At 41.4% G+C, this 16,739-nt stretch overlaps 1 protein-coding gene across 8 annotated transcripts in view; it reads left to right on the forward strand.

Annotated features, from left to right (window-relative positions):
• The window catches only part of Atxn2 (ataxin 2), a 93,853-nt gene that overhangs the window by 56,386 nt on the left and 20,728 nt on the right, over positions 1-16,739 (forward strand). For 4 of the 8 annotated variants that reach the window (XM_038346533.1, XM_038346537.1, XM_038346539.1 and 1 more), the window contains 9 exons: positions 535-744; positions 3,111-3,290; positions 4,775-4,972; positions 5,308-5,415; positions 5,766-5,836; positions 9,493-9,797; positions 11,572-11,635; positions 12,581-12,733; positions 13,075-13,141. In XM_038346533.1, coding sequence (XP_038202461.1) covers positions 535-744; positions 3,111-3,290; positions 4,775-4,972; positions 5,308-5,415; positions 5,766-5,836; positions 9,493-9,797; positions 11,572-11,635; positions 12,581-12,733; positions 13,075-13,141 — 1,356 coding nt within the window. The remainder of the gene's footprint in view (positions 1-534; positions 745-3,110; positions 3,291-4,774; positions 4,973-5,307; positions 5,416-5,765; positions 5,837-9,492; positions 9,798-11,571; positions 11,636-12,580; positions 12,734-13,074; positions 13,142-16,739) is intronic. The other 4 variants (XM_038346540.1, XM_042055917.1, XM_038346535.1 and 1 more) reach the window with 1 other exon arrangement.

Here is a 16,739-nt window from a genome sequence, read left to right on the forward strand (position 1 = left end):
GTTAATAAGCTTTGAAACTGACACTTAGGTTCAAATGTAGAACTTAGAAAATCACAGGTCAACAAAAGAAAACGGCCTTTTACATTAGATTCAGTAGCTGCTATTTCTTTTTATTGTTCAGAGCTAAAACCAGTAAAGCAGGTGGCCTTCCTGAGCAGGAGTTATTGTGTTTATTGGGGGAAATTATCTGTGTGTGTGACATTCTCTACACAAGTGATGGCTGACAGTGGCTGAAGAAGTGGGGCTACTAGGCAGAGTCTTAACTGTCTTCTTCAGTAGTATGTGTAGATCCTAATTAACCCTTTGGGAACGTGGATTCATTTAAACAGACTTAATTTTAAGGAGGTTAAAGTAAAATGTGAATTTGTGTCAGTTAAGTTATGCTAAAACTTATCACAAATCAAATGACTGTCCTCAAAGGGTTAAAATGTACAAGAAATCATTTTTGTCATTTTACTTTTTTTTTCTGTTTACTTTTTCCCTCATTTTTTTCTTTAGTTTTTATACTTTCCTTCATATCATTTGTTCTGTCAGGTGTTCCCTGGCCATCGCCTTGCCCATCTCCTTCCTCTCGCCCACCTTCTCGCTACCAGTCAGGTCCCAACTCTCTTCCACCTCGGGCAGCCACCCCTACAAGGCCGCCCTCCAGGCCCCCCTCGAGGCCATCCAGACCCCCGTCTCACCCCTCTGCTCATGGTTCTCCAGCTCCTGTCTCTACTGTGCCTAAACGCATGTCTTCAGAAGGTACAATACCACGATTTGTTCATGTTTTTGTTTGTCTTTGTTTAACTCCTTCGTGAGTTTATGATTACAAAATAGTTTCCTCTTCATTATTTATTAACCTGTAATTTCTGTGTTTTAACTTTAGTTTTTTAAAACTATTTCTATTAACCTTTTGTTCAGTAGGGTAAACCTTGATACGTGCTGTGTGTAAAGCTCTGTAAAGACGATGTCTGACCTGTCTGTAAATGATGCCCCTTTGCAGCCCAGAAGATCACAGCCCCAGACAGTAACAGTGATGAACAGAGGCTGTGATCCACTTGCTGCTTCTGGGCGTGGGTGGATAGAACCCTGCCACATTCCAGTTCCTTGGCCATGGTGCCAGTGAACCTTCCTGTTGGCCAAAGGCAGGAGAGCTATTTTTGGGTCCTTTGTGATCCTTGATATCCCTTATAGTTTCTTTGCATGTCTACCCTCAGGTAACAGTAGTTTTTAGGGTGCCTGAGGAACTGTAAATTTAATTGAATATTTGTTTTTAAATTAGTCTTTATACTATCACTATGTGAAAGGCTACTTTAATCTGGGGGGGGGGGGCTTTAAAATTTATCAATTAAAAGACAGGTATAAATTTGAGACTTTTTTTTGTCTTCTTTGCTCTTGTCAAAATTATTTGTATTTGATGCTGAATTCATATACTTTGAATGGTGGCACATGCCTGTAATCCCAGTGCCTGGGACATAGGCAAGAGATTTGCCAGTTTGGCTTTTAATTAGTTCTGAGCCAGTCAGGACTATATATATATGGTGATATCCTGTCCCAGCCACCCCCTTATCCTGCCCCAAAAAGGTAGCATTCTGTTTTAATGCAGTTCATAAGTTAAAAAAAATCCTTTCTTCTAAATGTCCTTTGTTCAAAATATTTCTGTTAATGTTTTAATCAGATTGTCTTGGCAAAGTCATGATAAATATAGCTGATTAAGACTGATAAAGTTTCCTGAAGAAACAGCTTAGAGTAAACTATATTCACCCAGGCAGAATGGATCTTTATGACTGAAGATTGTAATGTTGCAAAGACAAATTTCATAGAGCTCTACTGCAGACCACTGGGGTAAAGGTGTTCAATTTATTTCATGAGAATACGAGTCCAAGTGAACCTTGAGCAGCACATTGTAGTCAGATGGGAGGGCTACTTCTGGATTGCCCACAAAGAATGCTCTACATTGTTCTGGGGTGCTGGTACCTCCAGTTGAAAGCCCTAACAGTAGACTGGTGAGGAGGCTCTGGCTAAAGTCCTTGCCATGAAAGCCTGATGACCTAAATTTGGTCTCTGGAACTCATGTAAAGATGGAAAGAGAGAACTGATTCCACAAAGTTGACTTTTTACACACACCATGGCAATACAAGCCCCCTTCCATACCATGCATATAAAATAGCAATAAAGTTTAAAAAATAAAGTCCTGGCATTAATTAGCATTTTCTCAGAGATCGTGTCTGACTATGTGTTAACTGCACTTAAGGCTATGAGAAAGGTCGTCCTGGGCTTGTGTTTTTACTCAATGGCTTAGTACTACACCGCTGATGGCTGTAGATACAACCGTCCCTGATGACTGGCAGAATCCGTGATAGTTTCTCAATAGTTCACACAGTGCAGATTTCTGTTAGATGTCCTTCTTCAGGTCTCACATGGCAGCCACGATTTGTAAACTTAATCATGACAAAAGAGGGATAAGAGAACTGAGGTTTCTGTTTTTAAAACCACCGCCACCCCAGGGCCCTAAAGAACTCAGATAGAATGCTGGCCTAACAAGGATGGGGTCCCTAACACTGTAAAATCAATTTTTTGTCTCATTTTGGATGTAGTAAAATCATGTAGAAAGGTAAAGTAAGAATATCTTACCATACAGCTGTAATTTCTATTAAAACTTTATTATAACTTATTTTTATATACAAAGTGTATTGTTTGATTTATCCCACCAATCAACTTTATCTCCCCCTTGCTTTAAAAATAAAGGGAAATAAGTCTGGAAAGATGGGTCAGCTGTTAGAGAGCTTCTGCTTTTTCAGAGACCCTAAGTTCAGTTCCCAGCACCCTTGTCAGGTGGCTCAACACCTGAACTCAGTGTACACATACCCTCACATAGACACATATTCAACATAGTAAAAAGTAAAAATAACCCTTAAAAGGGGGAAATAAAATGTACTTAGATAATTGACATCCCACAAAATAATTTTTAGTGTGGCCAAAAATCAGAACTTTGTGGTTTATTTCATATATTCATTTTTTTAAACAATGAAAATCTGTTAGGGAAGTAAGAGTATGTCTGTATTTAGCAAAAAAGCAGTAAGGCGAACACTGCAGGACTTACACGATGTCCATCGTGTCTTCCTCAGGCCCTCCAAGGATGTCTCCAAAGGCACAGCGGCACCCTCGGAATCACAGAGTCTCTGCTGGGAGAGGCTCCATGTCTAGCGGCCTAGAGTTTGTATCCCACAATCCCCCAAGTGAAGCAACTGCTCCAGTGGCAAGGACCAGTCCTGCAGGGGGAACATGGTCGTCAGTTGTCAGTGGGGGTAGGTATGACACTGTCAATATGATACGTGACAGTGATGAGTTCTGTCATTATAGTCTATGTACAGTAGAGCTGAGCGGAAGATTGGAAAGGAAGTACAGAGTCACATTAAATATGGTGGCATAAGTAGGAGTTGCTGGTTATAAAATATCACAGATGTTATGACACTAGTTGAAGGAACTGTCCCATCATTCTGCAGCTCTGTTCCTGTATGCAATTTTCAGCGTGTTTCCATGGCATCTGCATGTGGAATAAGCAGATACTCACCTGGTGATCTTCAGGGACTAGTCTACACAGCAGGAAGTTCATCTTTTATGAGTAGCCTGAGAAGAGGCTGACTGTCAGTAGCTGTAATGATCAGGGTCATTTGAGCAGCAGATGTAGTTAGGCCCAGACTGCTTCTACTGGTGTTGATCAGTCCATAGTGTTTTCTCCCAGGACTGCAGAGCTAGAGCCTGTGCCTGCTCTTCTCTTTGTCCTTTTCTTTTTTTTCTTTTTTTCTTTTTTTCTTTTTTTTTTTTTTTTTTGGTTTTTCGAGACAGGGTTTCTCTGAAGCTTTTTTAGAGCCTGTCCTGGAACTAGCTCTTGTAGACCAGGCTGGCCTCGAACTCACAGAGATCCGCCTGCCTCTGCCTCCCGAGTGCTGGGATTAAAGGCGTGCGCCACCACCGCCCGGCTTCTTTGTCCTTTTCTTAATTAGCCCATAGACCTTTGCCAGAAGGAGGGTTTTAAGATTAAACAAAAGCCCAGTACTGTTAAGTGTCTGAATTTTTTTTTTTGTTTTTTTTTTTTTTTTGTGGGTTTTTTGTAGGTTTTGTTTTTGTTTTTGTTTTTGTTTTTCTATACCCTTGTATAGTGTGCAGTCGTAGTAATTGCCCTATAAATTCTTTTGTGCTGTTTCCCTTGACCTTAACTGAAAAGAAAATAGTAGGTGAGAGAAAAATCTTGGGCTGCTCTACTCCTTTGGCATTAATTGGATGGTCTGGAATTGAGTTTGAGAGTATCAACCTAATTTGAAGTAAGAGAGGAGTGAGAGCTGCAAGGGATACACTAAGAATCATGTTAGAGTAGTGAACACTTCTGTGATGCTTGTGACTTCACAAAGAAGTCACTAAAGTAATACAAACTGAGCCATTTTCATTAAGCCCTTGAGTCTGAACTTTAAAGTCGTTCGTTCTTTCTGTGTTAGATACCCTTTTAGGCTTTGTGTCCTCATTTCCCTCAGCACTGGCACTGGATCTTGATGTTGCAGGAAAAAGTATATAGTCTGGGCAGTATCTACCAAAGGGATTTTACTTCCTGTGTTGATGTTAACAAGTAACTTAGTACTATGAATTTTTCCCTTGGTGTAATTTGGCTTGCCACTGAACTCTGGTGTTGAGCTTTGCTCAAAGTACTTGAAACTTTAATTAGGAGGAAAAAACCACAGTTGTACTTAGATATTAGTGATGTCTGAGAATTTAATGAATATCTCTTTGCTTTTAGTTCCAAGGTTATCTCCAAAAACTCACAGACCCAGGTCTCCCAGGCAGAACAGTATTGGAAACACTCCCAGTGGGCCTGTGCTTGCTTCTCCCCAAGCTGGTATCATCCCTACTGAAGCAGTTTCCATGCCTGTTCCAGCTGCATCTCCTACTCCTGCCAGCCCTGCATCCAACAGAGCTCTGACCCCATCTATTGAGGGTACGAAACGAAGGTCTTTCCTATTCTAACACCGTATGATCAAGAGCTTCTGAACATACAGTGGTGTTTTTTGGAAGCAAGATGCTATCTATGATATTACTGTCCCATGTATATTATTTAATGTCTGATATCAGAGGTTCTGACTTGCTCTGGTGTGACATGCCTATTGTATGAACATGCTTACCGAGTTTTGGTGTGATGACTAACAGGGAAAACCCTTTGTTTAAATGAAACTATTTTTTCCCAAACCAGAAAATTGGAAGTATTTGGTGTTTTCTCATGATATTTCCCTAACGTCTGTCTGATGATGTTTTCTTTTTTAACTTGTTTTCTAGCTAAAGAGTCCAGGCTTCAGGATCAGAGGCAGAACTCTCCTGCAGGGAATAAGGAAACTATTAAAGCAAATGAAACATCACCTAGCTTTTCAAAAGTTGAAAACAAAGGTTAGAGTTTGTTAAATTTTTTAGGCGTAATCACAAAGATAGAATAGTGTTTATCTAACTTATTTCATACTCCATACTGAGTGCCCTTCTTTTAAAATTTGTTTATATATAATATATATAAATATATTGCTAATAGATACCAAGCGGAATGGGTATTTGAAATATCCATTAGTCTTCAGCTGATAGAGCTGTTCTCATTTATTTATCTCCCTTACCTGACATGGGATTAAAGGCATTAAAGGAGTGTATCACCACTTCTAGCCTCTACTCATTTCTGATATCCCATACTAACAGAATTTTAAGTTTAAGGTCAGAAGTAAATTGGAATCTAACAGGTTTTGGTTTTACAGGTATGTCACCGGTTGTTTCTGAACATAGAAAACAGATTGATGATTTAAAGAAGTTTAAGAATGATTTTAGGGTAAGTTCCCTATCAACTGATTGGTTAGAATTAAAAAAAGAAAATAGTAATTTTTATATGACCAGTTCACAAAATACAGTTTTAACACACACACACACACACAGCATTAAGTCACATGTGCAGAAAATCAAACTTTTTAGTAAATTTTTTTTTTTTTTTTTGGTTTTTTGAGACAGGGTTTCTCTGCAGCTTTAGAGCCTGTCGTGGAGCTAGCTCTTGTAGACCAGGCTGGTTTCGAACTCACAGAGATCTGCCTGCCTCTGCCTCCCGAGTGCTGGGATTAAAGGCGTGCACCACCACCGCCCGGCTTGTAAAAATTTTTATGCATATGAATTTTGCATTATGTATGTGGGCCATGAACATTTTTATTGTCCTTGGAGACCAGAATAAGCAACAGATTGCCTGGAAATAGAGTTGCAGGTGACCATAAGCCATCATATAGCTGCTAGGTGCTGGGAACTGAACTCTCAACTGCTAATGTATTTTTCCAGCCCACTGGATTTTTTTTTCTCTGTGTGGCTTTGGAGCCTGTCCTGGAACTAGCTCTTGTAGACCAGGCTGGCCTCGAACTCACAGGCTTGCTTCTGCCTCCCGAGTGCTGGGATTAAAGGCGTGTGCCACCATCGCCCGGCTCCGCCAGATTTATTTTAAGAGAAAGACAGAGAGCAAGTGTCTGTCTTTCTGTCTGTCTGTCTGTGGGTGAGTAAGTCAGGAGTCCTATGAGGCCAGAAGAGGTTGTCCTCACTTGGAACTCGGGTTAAGGTGGTGGTGAGATGCCTGATGTGGGTGTTGGTAGTTGAACGTGGATCCTGTGAAAGAGCAGTAAGCATTGTTAACCACTGAGCCATCTCACTAGTAGTCTGAGCTAGTTCAGATCTACTTTGTGAACAATTATAATAATTGTGTAAAATTCATTCACTTGTTCATTCATATTGCTGGTGCTGAGAATTGAACCTAGGGCTGTAACCACTGTGCTCCACACCCAGCCCCAATGGCGAGAGTCTTCCTATAAAGTAATTCCTTCTTACCCTAAGTCAAGTTTTCCTGGTGTATCCAGAGCCTTTCGTGAATTTTTCATTCTTCCACACAAAACTTATAGAAACCAAGTTACATTTAAAACGTAACCTTTAGCCTTTGACAGTTCTATACAGTTGGTGTTTATTATTTTTAATTGTGTATGTGTATCTGTCTGTGTGCTGGAACTCACGAATGCAGGTGCTCCTAAAGTCCATGAGTGTGATAATCTTCTAGAGCTGGTTGAGAGCTGCCTGGTATGGGTTCTGAGGTCCATACAGCTCTGGGTGTCCTGAATCTCACTTTTAGACTAGGATGGCCTCAAATTCAGAGATGCTCTTAACCACTGAGCCAGCCCTCCAGCCCCACTATATTTCAGTCTTGGAGATTGGACTAGTTTATATTCCCACCAGCATAGTGTAAGGGTTCTTCTTTTCCCACAACCTCACCAGCATTTGCTGTTTGTTTCTGCCATTCTGACTGGGTTAACATAGGGTGTGTGTATTTAAATTTTCATGTTGTTTTGTTTTGTTTTTAGCTGGACCTAGTGGCACATGTCTTAATCTCAGCATTCTGAGGCAGATCTCTGAATTTGAGGCTATCCTGGTCTAAAAGTGAGATTCAGAACAACTAGAACTGCATATTGAGACTCTCAACAAACAAAAATCTTTTTCTTTAAATTTAATTTAATTGTGTGTAACTGGGGAGGTCAGAGGCTTTAGATCCCTCAGTACTGAAGTCACAGGTGTTGTGTGCAGCATGCAACTAAACTGGGTCCTCTTCAGGACGACTTCATACTTTTAACCACTCATCTGTCTCTCTTAACTTCCTCAATGGGGTTTTAATTCAGATTTCTTTCATAGCTAGTGATCTTGAACATTTGTATTAAATCTTTTGAGAACAGCCCGTTTTATTAGTCTATTTAATGATTTGGTTGTTTGAGACACACACAATGCATGTTGGCATATACAGCACTGCTTTGTTTTGTTATGAATATGCTCAGTGGCTGTGCATATGTGCACTTTCTTACAAGGATGAGAAACGCTACTGTGAACATGGAAGTATGGTTTCTTATGAACATATGTTGTCATTTGTCTAGGATTGAGAACTCTGTCCTGTGGTAGTGAGTAGAGCTACCAGTCATTTTACCATGGCAGTTGCATGGTCACTATTGTACACTCCATTAGCAGCAGCCAGCAAATCCTTTTTATTTTTATTTTGGGTTTGGTTTTGAGACAGGAACCAACTCCCCCAAATACTCAATCTCCTGCCTCAGCCTTCCTAGTGCCAGTATCACAGGTGTGTGTTACCTGGCCATGTGCGGGGCAGCCGTTTCTCCTCTTTAAGGTGCTGGAGTTCATGTTTTTGACTGTGGTACATGTTATCTATGGATATGGAGTAGTGTCTCACTGTAGTTTTGATATGCAGAGCTTTTATGACTAATGATGTTGACTATCCTCCTTTTTGGTTTTTGTTTTGTTTTGTTATGTTTTTCTTGTTTACATTGCTGTTCGTATCCTTGACCGAACTTTAAAACTTTAGAGTAGGCTTAGGGAATGAAGGAACCTTCCACCAAGGCTGGTGATCTCAGTTCAATTTCTAGAAGCCACATGATGGGAGGAGGGAACTGACTTCTAGAAGTTATCCTCTGACAACTCCCCATACATTAAATAAGTAAATTAATCTTTTTTTGACAGGGTTTCTCTGCAGCTTTAGAGCCTGTGCTGGAGCTAGCTCTTGTAGACCAGGCTGGTCTCGAACTCACAGAGATCCGCCTGCCCCTGCCTCCCGAGTGCTGGGATTAAAGGCGTGCGCCACCACCGCCCGGCTGTAAATTAATCTTTTTGTTTGTTTTTAAAGACATGGTTTTCTCAGAATAACCCTGACTGTCCTGGATCTCGCTCTATACACCAGGCGGACCTCAAATTCAGAGATCTGCCTACCCCTGTCTCCCAAGTTGTGAAATTATACGCATGAGCCACCGTACTCAGCTAATATGTGTGGAGGGTTGGGATATGTTCTCTCTACATAGCCCTGCTGTCCTGGAGTTTACTATGTAGACCAAGAACTCACTGTGTAAGCCTAGAATTCCCAAACCTGCCTCTGCTTCCTGAGTGCTATATCACTGAGGGGCAGTGGTGGTGCACACCTTTAATACCAGCCCTAGGCAGGCAGAGGCAGGCAGATTTCTGTGAATTCAAGGCCAGTCTGGTCTGTAAGAGCTAGTTCAAGGACAGGCTCCAAAGCTACAGAGAAACTCTGTCTCAAAAAACAAACAAAATCAAACAAAAGGTTTTGCTCAGCCCAGCTCATAATTAACTCTTAAGTTTTAAGTTCTGGCTGCTAAAGTTGTGTTATATATCATTCTGTTATTGATGCTTTTAAAAAGCTGTATTCTGAACCAGGCTTGGTGGCCTTTACTTCCAATACGCAGGAGGCAGAGGAAGGCAGATCTCATTGATTATGGAGCAAGCCTGATCTACAGAGTGAGTTCCAGAACAACTAGGGCTATGTAGAGAGACCTGGTCTCAAAAACCAAAAGGCCATCTTCTGAAAATAAGAACAAAAAGCCTTATTCAAAGCATTTCATTCTCTTCAGATACTGCTTTTTATACTCACAGAAAATAAATTCTTTTATTTAGTTACAGCCAAGTTCTACATCTGAATCTATGGATCAACTTCTAAGCAAAAATAGAGAGGGAGAAAAGTCACGAGATTTGATCAAAGACAAAATTGAAGCAAGTGCTAAGGATGCTTTCATTGACAACAGCAGCAGCAACTGTACCAGTGGCAGCAGCAAGACCAACAGCCCTAGCATCTCCCCTTCTGTACTTAGTAACACAGAGCATAAGAGGGGGCCTGAGGTCACATCCCAAGGGGTGCAGACTTCTAGTCCAGCCTGCAAACAAGAGAAAGATGACCGAGAAGAGAAAAAAGACGCAACTGAGTAAGTAACCTGGGATTTAGCACATCCTCTCTCCAAGTAAATCTTGACTTAAGAGATTTCTCCTTCCACTTACAGTTGTCTGCACACTGACAGAGAACTTTCAGAGTAGCTGTTACTAAGAGCTAGTTTAGTAAATCCTCACTGAATCTCGTCATTGAATTCTTAACATTCTTAGCATTCTAATTTGCAACCAGCTGTGTGGGGTGAGAAAAGCTACTTCTGTAGAGACATGGAAATTCAAAGTTAAAGTTGGAAAGCTCTATTTTGGGACTCTAGTTGTACCTAACTCTGCTGTCTACAAAGAACTGTTTGCTGCCCTAGGTGAGAAAGGAAGTACAGCACTGGTATGCATGCTTGCAAGGCATTTTCTGTCAGAAACAAATGTTTATTTAGTATACATTTCTTAATAAAACTTAATTTTATGCATCTGGCATATTAAAGCAATTTAATAGACCTAGTGGGCTTTTGTGTTCTGGATAGCGAACAGCCTAATTGTATTTGAACTTTTAGAATGCCAGGTTGTTGATTAACTGTTCATGTTTGATATGCAGTTAAAATAAATTATTAGAGCAATGGCTTTTCCCAAGGTGTGTAATTAAAAAATACTGACACAAGTTGGGCGGTGGTTGCATACTCCTTTAGTCCCATGGCGGTGGGGAGGCAGAGGTATCAGATTTCTGTGAGTTCAAGGCCACCATGGTCTACAGAGCTGTTCCAGGATACCTGGAACTGTTACACAAAGAAACCCTGTTTTTTTTTTTTTTTTTTTTTTTTTTTTAAAAAAAGATGTATGTATGTATGTATACATACAGTATTCTACCTACATACCAGAAGAGAGGGCACCAGATCTCACTATAGATGGTTGTGAGCCACCATGTGGTTGCTGGGAATTGAACTCAGGACCTCTGGAAGAGCAGCCAGTGCTCTTAACCTCTGAGCCATCTCTCCAGCCCCTGAGAAACTCTGTCTTGAAAAGCAAAAAGAAAAAGAAATCCTTTGCGGGGCAGTGGTGGTGCATACCTTTAATCCCAGCACTCAGAAGGTAGAGACAGGGATCTCTGTGAGTTTGAGGCTAGCTTGATCTACAGAAGAAATTCCAGAACAGGCTCCAAAGCTACAGAGAAACCTGTCTCACAAAAACAAACAAAAATCTCGACATAATTAAAAGTTATTGATGTTGTGCACATGGTGGCACAGGCTTTGTTAGCACAGCAGTTGGGATGCTGAGGCAGTGGGTCCCAAGTTTGAGTCCAACCTGGGCTTCATTGAAAGCCCTATCTTTAAAAACAGGAGTTAGAAATGCTGTGGATTCATGTATTAAGCATTGGGTTTTTATTTTTTGTGTGTGAGTGTTTTGCTTGCATGTCTGTCCATCTGAACACTACATGCACACAGTGTCTTCAGAGGCCAGAAGATGGTGTCAGATGTTCTGGAATTGTAGTTACAAAGGGGTGGATTGAACCCCAGTCCTGTGGAAGAGTAGCCCCGTTAGACACCTTTTTAAAGGATGTTTTCTATGGGGTTACTGTTTTTGCAGTTGAAGTTCCTGATTGCCTTTGAGGGTGTGGTTTCGTTGATTGTTCGTTCTTGTTCCATTAGTGTCTGTCAGACTGAAGAGCAGATGAGTATCAGTGAGGGAGACCCACAGCACTGTACAGAGTCCTTTATCTTAACTACATCAGCAATCCTGGGAAACCTGACCAGTGTGGTAGAGTTGAAGAAAACATGGATTCCATGCAGGTTTCACTGGCTGTTTTTCTCTTTCCTCATTTAGGCAAGTTAGGAAATCAACATTGAATCCCAATGCAAAAGAATTCAACCCGCGTTCTTTTTCTCAGGTAAGTTATGGCCATTTGTATTTCATTGTGATCAGACATGGATTTTCTCTTGTGCTCCCATTTAATCCAGCTGTGGGATACCAAAGACAAATTGTTTTCCTTGTGGGTTGTCACTCTGTTGTACAGCCATTAGAATGGTGAATGTAAAGACCAGCTGAGAATGTAAGGTTGATGATGAGTGAGGCTGCCAGACTCAAAGATGCCTTTTGTTCCACTGTTTTCTTAGGGAGGTGTGGTAAAGCATGCCTGCCAATCCCAGCTGTCAGGAGACTGGAGCTGAAGGATCATGAGTGTGGCTAGTGTGGGCCACGCAGTGAGGTCCTGTCCAAAAGCACAAAAATGAAAAGAAGACTAAAAAATGGATAGACCTTTTCTGGTTCCTTGTAAAATTACCCTCCCCCGTGTGTGTGTGTGTGTGTGTGTGTGTGTGTGTGTGTGGTGTAGCGAGCCATGATAGCAGCGCACACCATTAATTCCAGCATTTGGGAAGGAGAGGTGTGGGTGAATATCTGAGTTCAAGTCCAGTCTGGCCTAAAGAATGAATCCCAGAACAGCCAGAGTTATACAGAGAAACTCTGTCTCAAAGAATGAAAATAAAAATTTGTCTCATGTACACACACTCTTTATATAGAGATTTGGGGGGGGGGTGGGAGAGAGACAGATAGTTGATAGTGATGGTGATGTTTCTGGGGAATATACCACGCCTATGCTTATGCCAGTCCTCTACTACTGAGCCATGTCTGCGGCCTAAGTTTTTCCTTTTTTTACCCCCGGATATTGAATCAACTTCTTACATGCTAGACTCCAGTTGTTTTGTTTTGTCTTTTGAATAAAACGTACTGGTTAGAAACAAATCAATAGAAAGACTGGGGAAATTGTTCTAAAGATTGCATTCCTAGTTACTTTTCACTGTGAAATAGTTGAATTTTATTTCTGTTTTGGTAGCCAAAACCTTCTACTACCCCAACGTCGCCTCGGCCACAAGCACAGCCGAGCCCATCAATGGTGGGTCATCAGCAGCCAGCTCCAGTGTATACACAGCCTGTTTGTTTTGCACCAAATATGATGTATCCGGTCCCAGTGAGCCCAGGCGTGCAGGTAAGTCCCACAGGTTAGAATTTGCTAGGTCACCATAGTTTGTGTTTCACATGAGTATCCTAGATCTGCACTAAGTGGACACCTGTTGACAGATAGGGCTACAGAGGGGGTGGGTAGGAATTTAGTGTATCATTAGCATGTGAATCTGAGTCTTAGGATTAATTTACAGAAAAATGGCTTGCATTTACTATTAGACTAGAATTACTCTTTTTAGTTGTATTATTTTAATTTTGGATAACTCATAAGGAATCAGGAAAATACAGGCAAGATCACATTAAAAGACAGTGATAAAATACATTGTTATCATATGAATCTAATGCTGTGTTTTTAATCCCTTCAAGCCTTTATACCCAATACCTATGACACCTATGCCAGTGAACCAAGCCAAGACATATAGAGCAGGTAAAGGTGAGAATAACCCTGCCTGTGTTTGCTTGTAGTCTGCATGCTGCATGTATTAAGCACCAGTGTGCAAAGAATAGTTGGCTTCTTTTTTTCGGGGGTGGGGGGTGGTTTGAGACAGGTTTTCTCTGCCCTTACTCTCCTGTCCTGGTAGCTTTATATAGACCAGCCTGGCCTCAGACTCACAGAGATGTGCTGCCTTTGCCTCCCAAGTGCTGGGATTAAAGGCCTATGCCATCATTGCCTGGCTAATAGTTGCCTTCTCTGAGTTTCTGCCTGAAACTCATAGGGTGTGTGTTCACTTTTGGTGGCCAACATGAGCATTCAGGTCTTGATGAGCAGTAATTTGATAATAATCATGTGCAAAATATGTGTGTGTGTGTCTGTGTCTGTCTGTCTGTCAAAAGAACCCTGGAGGAATTCCACCCTATGGGTTCTGAGGATCAAACTTGGGTCATCAGGTTTGGCCACAGTATCTTGGACACATATTAATCCCCCTGCCTCCCAAGTGTTAGGATTAAAGGTATGCACTACCATACCTATCCTTTTTTTTTTTTTTTTTTTTTTTTAAGATGTATTTTGAGGCCTGGAGAGTTGAATCATTGGTTAAGAGTGCTTGCTTGTTGCTCTTGCAGTGAACTCATGTTTGATACTCAGCACTGACATGTTGCCTCACAAACTATCTGTAATTAGATCTCAAGGGATCTAATGCCCTCTTCTGGCTTCCATGCATACCAGGTATACACAAAGTATACAGATAAACATGCAGGCAAAACACTCATGCGCATCAAAATGATATGAATGTTTTGACTGTGTGTTTGTACTTGTGCTGTATGGGTGCAAGGAAGCCAGGGAGGGCAATGGAACTCCTAGAACTGTTGTCACAGACAGTTGTGAACTGCCATTTGCACACTAGGAACTGAACCCTGATCCTCTGTATGAGCATCAGAGGCTCCGAAATGATGAGCCTGTTTGGTATTTTTCCCAAAGAATTATAAAAATTTCAACCCGAAGTATAAATTGAAGTTTTAGAAGAGATTATTTTGTTTGTGGATTATTACTGTGTGTGGATTATTTTGTTTGTGGTATCATGATGTTACATGTGGCACTCACAGGGCTGAGGCAAGATCTTGAATTTCAGAATAGCCCAGGAAGCCAAGTTAAGATGACAGAGGTGAACAGGAGTTGTCATGGAGGGAGGTGGGAGTCATTAGGGACTAGTATTATCCTTCGTTCAGTTCCTGTGGGTAACAGGATTTTGTCATAAACACATGTAGTTTGTTGTTGTTGTTGCTGAAGATTAAAAGTAAATGCCATCATCATGACACTCCATCACTCAGGTGTTGTGCACTCTAAAGCTTATTCAACTTCCTTAAGCAGCCAGGGCACCACCTTGTCTTTCCTTAAGTTATGTATTTGTAAATAATAGCTCCCTGTTAACATATGTAATTCAGCTGGTCCTTGTTGAGTCAGGCATGCACTTGTACAGCTAACTTGTTTTGGAAATGGATCATAATATCATCAGGTTACTGCATGTTATATCTCTGTAGTTCCCTGCCCTTTTCTTGTTGCTGCTTTTATTTGAAACTGCTAGTAATTTAGTGTGCCAGTTCTCTTGTCACTGGCAAAATCAGTGCTTTCCTTAGGGAGGAACCAGATGTTTCATGTCAGTGTCTGACACCCAGCCCCCCATCCCCTCTACCCCATCTCATTGTAAGCATTCCCACTTGTTCTAATTAGCTGTGGATTGGTCCTTTACATCACTCAGTCTAGTCTTAGCTCTCAAGGTTCAGTGTGTATCTGAAGCATGTAGGAGAGAGCAGCTTAGCAGAAATGCCAGTGCTCTGACCTGCGGGCAGTTTCTATACAGTAGTTTGCAGCACGACCTTGGATTGCAAAGTAAGAACCAGTTCCCAGGAAGCCATCGGTATTGTGCAAAATAGGGGCTTCTGAATGCATATGGATTCTTGTTCCTTATTAGATGGAGTCATTCTCTGCAAACCTGGACAGTAAAGTCTTTAGCCTCAGATATTTGATACAGCGATGCAGAAAAACTTTTCCCCCTGGTTCTCAAAAAAAAAAAAAAAAAAAGAATTGGACACTCAGTTCTGCTCCCACTGTGCCCCCAGCTTCACTGCTGTTTCTCTAGGAGCATGTAACTCATTCACCTTTGTCAGTCCTATTATTGAACTAGCTGTTCTTTTTCTGTTTTTGTTTTTCATTTTAAAATATTCTGCTACCATGCAGTGATGGCGCACACCTTTAATCCCAGCACTCTGGAGGCAGAGGCAGGTGGATCTCTATGGGTTCAAGGTCAGCCTAAACTAGAGAGTGAGTTCCAGAACAGTCAAGGCTGTTGTTACACAGAGAAACCTTGTCTCAAAAAAACAGAAACAAAAAAATCTGTGAAAACATGGATATTTATATCAGTTACTGTAGAAGGAGCGGCGGGCCTGCTTTTTGTCCCCAGAAATAACAACACAGAAACTGTGTTCATTTAAACACCACCTGGCCCATTAGTTTCAGCCTCTTATTGGCTAATTCTCACATCTTGCTTTAACCAATATTTAGTAATCTGTGTAGCACCATGAGGTGGTGGCTTGCCAGGAAAGATCCTAACCTGCGTCCATCTCGGAGAGGAGAGTCATGGCGTCTGCGTCCTTGCCTTCTTCCTCCCAGCATTCTCTTCTGTCTTCCCCACCTACCTATGTTCTGACCTATCAGGCCAAGAAGTTTTCTTTATTAAAATTTACCAATGAGAGTAACACATAGACAAATGACCCTCCTCCATCAAGTTACTTTTTTGTTCTTGTCCCATCTTTGACTGAGGGAACCTTCAGCCAGTGCAACCCATTATAGGGTTAAAATGCTCAAATCACCTCCCAGCAGCTGAAATTCACGGAGCTCTGGCTGAGCCTGCCTGTGCCTTTCTCCTGGAAACCCTGATTCTTTTTGTTGTGGTTTTGTTTTTTGTTTATCTTTTTTTCTAAGACAGGGTCTCACGATTTAGCCCTGGCCTTCCTGGAACTCACTCTGTAGATCAGGCTGTCCTCCAACTCACAGAGATCCGCCTTCCTCTGCCTCCAGACAGCTGGGATTTAAGGCGCATGCCACCATCACTCAGCAGGTCTGATTCCTAGTCATTAGGTATGTTCACTAGTAAGTCACTGCCTGTTGCTCTTTTTAGTGAATAAAACTGGGAAATACTGAAACTAGGCAGTGGTGGTGCACACCTTTAATTCCAGCACTTTGGGAGGAAGAGACAGGCAGGTCTGGTCCACAGAGTGAATTCCTAGAGAACCAGGGATGCCCAGAGAAGCCCTGTCTCAAAAAAATACACCCCTCCCCCCCAAAAAGGAATTAATATTGATGTTTCCAATTAAGAATAACCTTGTACTTTTAAATTTTTATTCTTTGTTTTTATTTTATGTGTATGAGTGTTTGTCTACATGTGTATCTCAGTGCTCATATGTATGTGCTTATATGTATGTAGTACCTGCAGAGGCCAGAAGAAGGCATCAGATCCTCTTGGGACTGGAGTTAAGATAGTTGTGAGCTGTCATGTGGGTGCTGGGAATCTAACCCAGGTCCTCTGGAAGGGTAA

The sequence above is a fragment of the Arvicola amphibius genome, chromosome 10 (genome assembly GCF_903992535.2).
Source record: "Arvicola amphibius chromosome 10, mArvAmp1.2, whole genome shotgun sequence".
Taxonomy (NCBI): Eukaryota; Metazoa; Chordata; class Mammalia; order Rodentia; family Cricetidae; genus Arvicola; species Arvicola amphibius.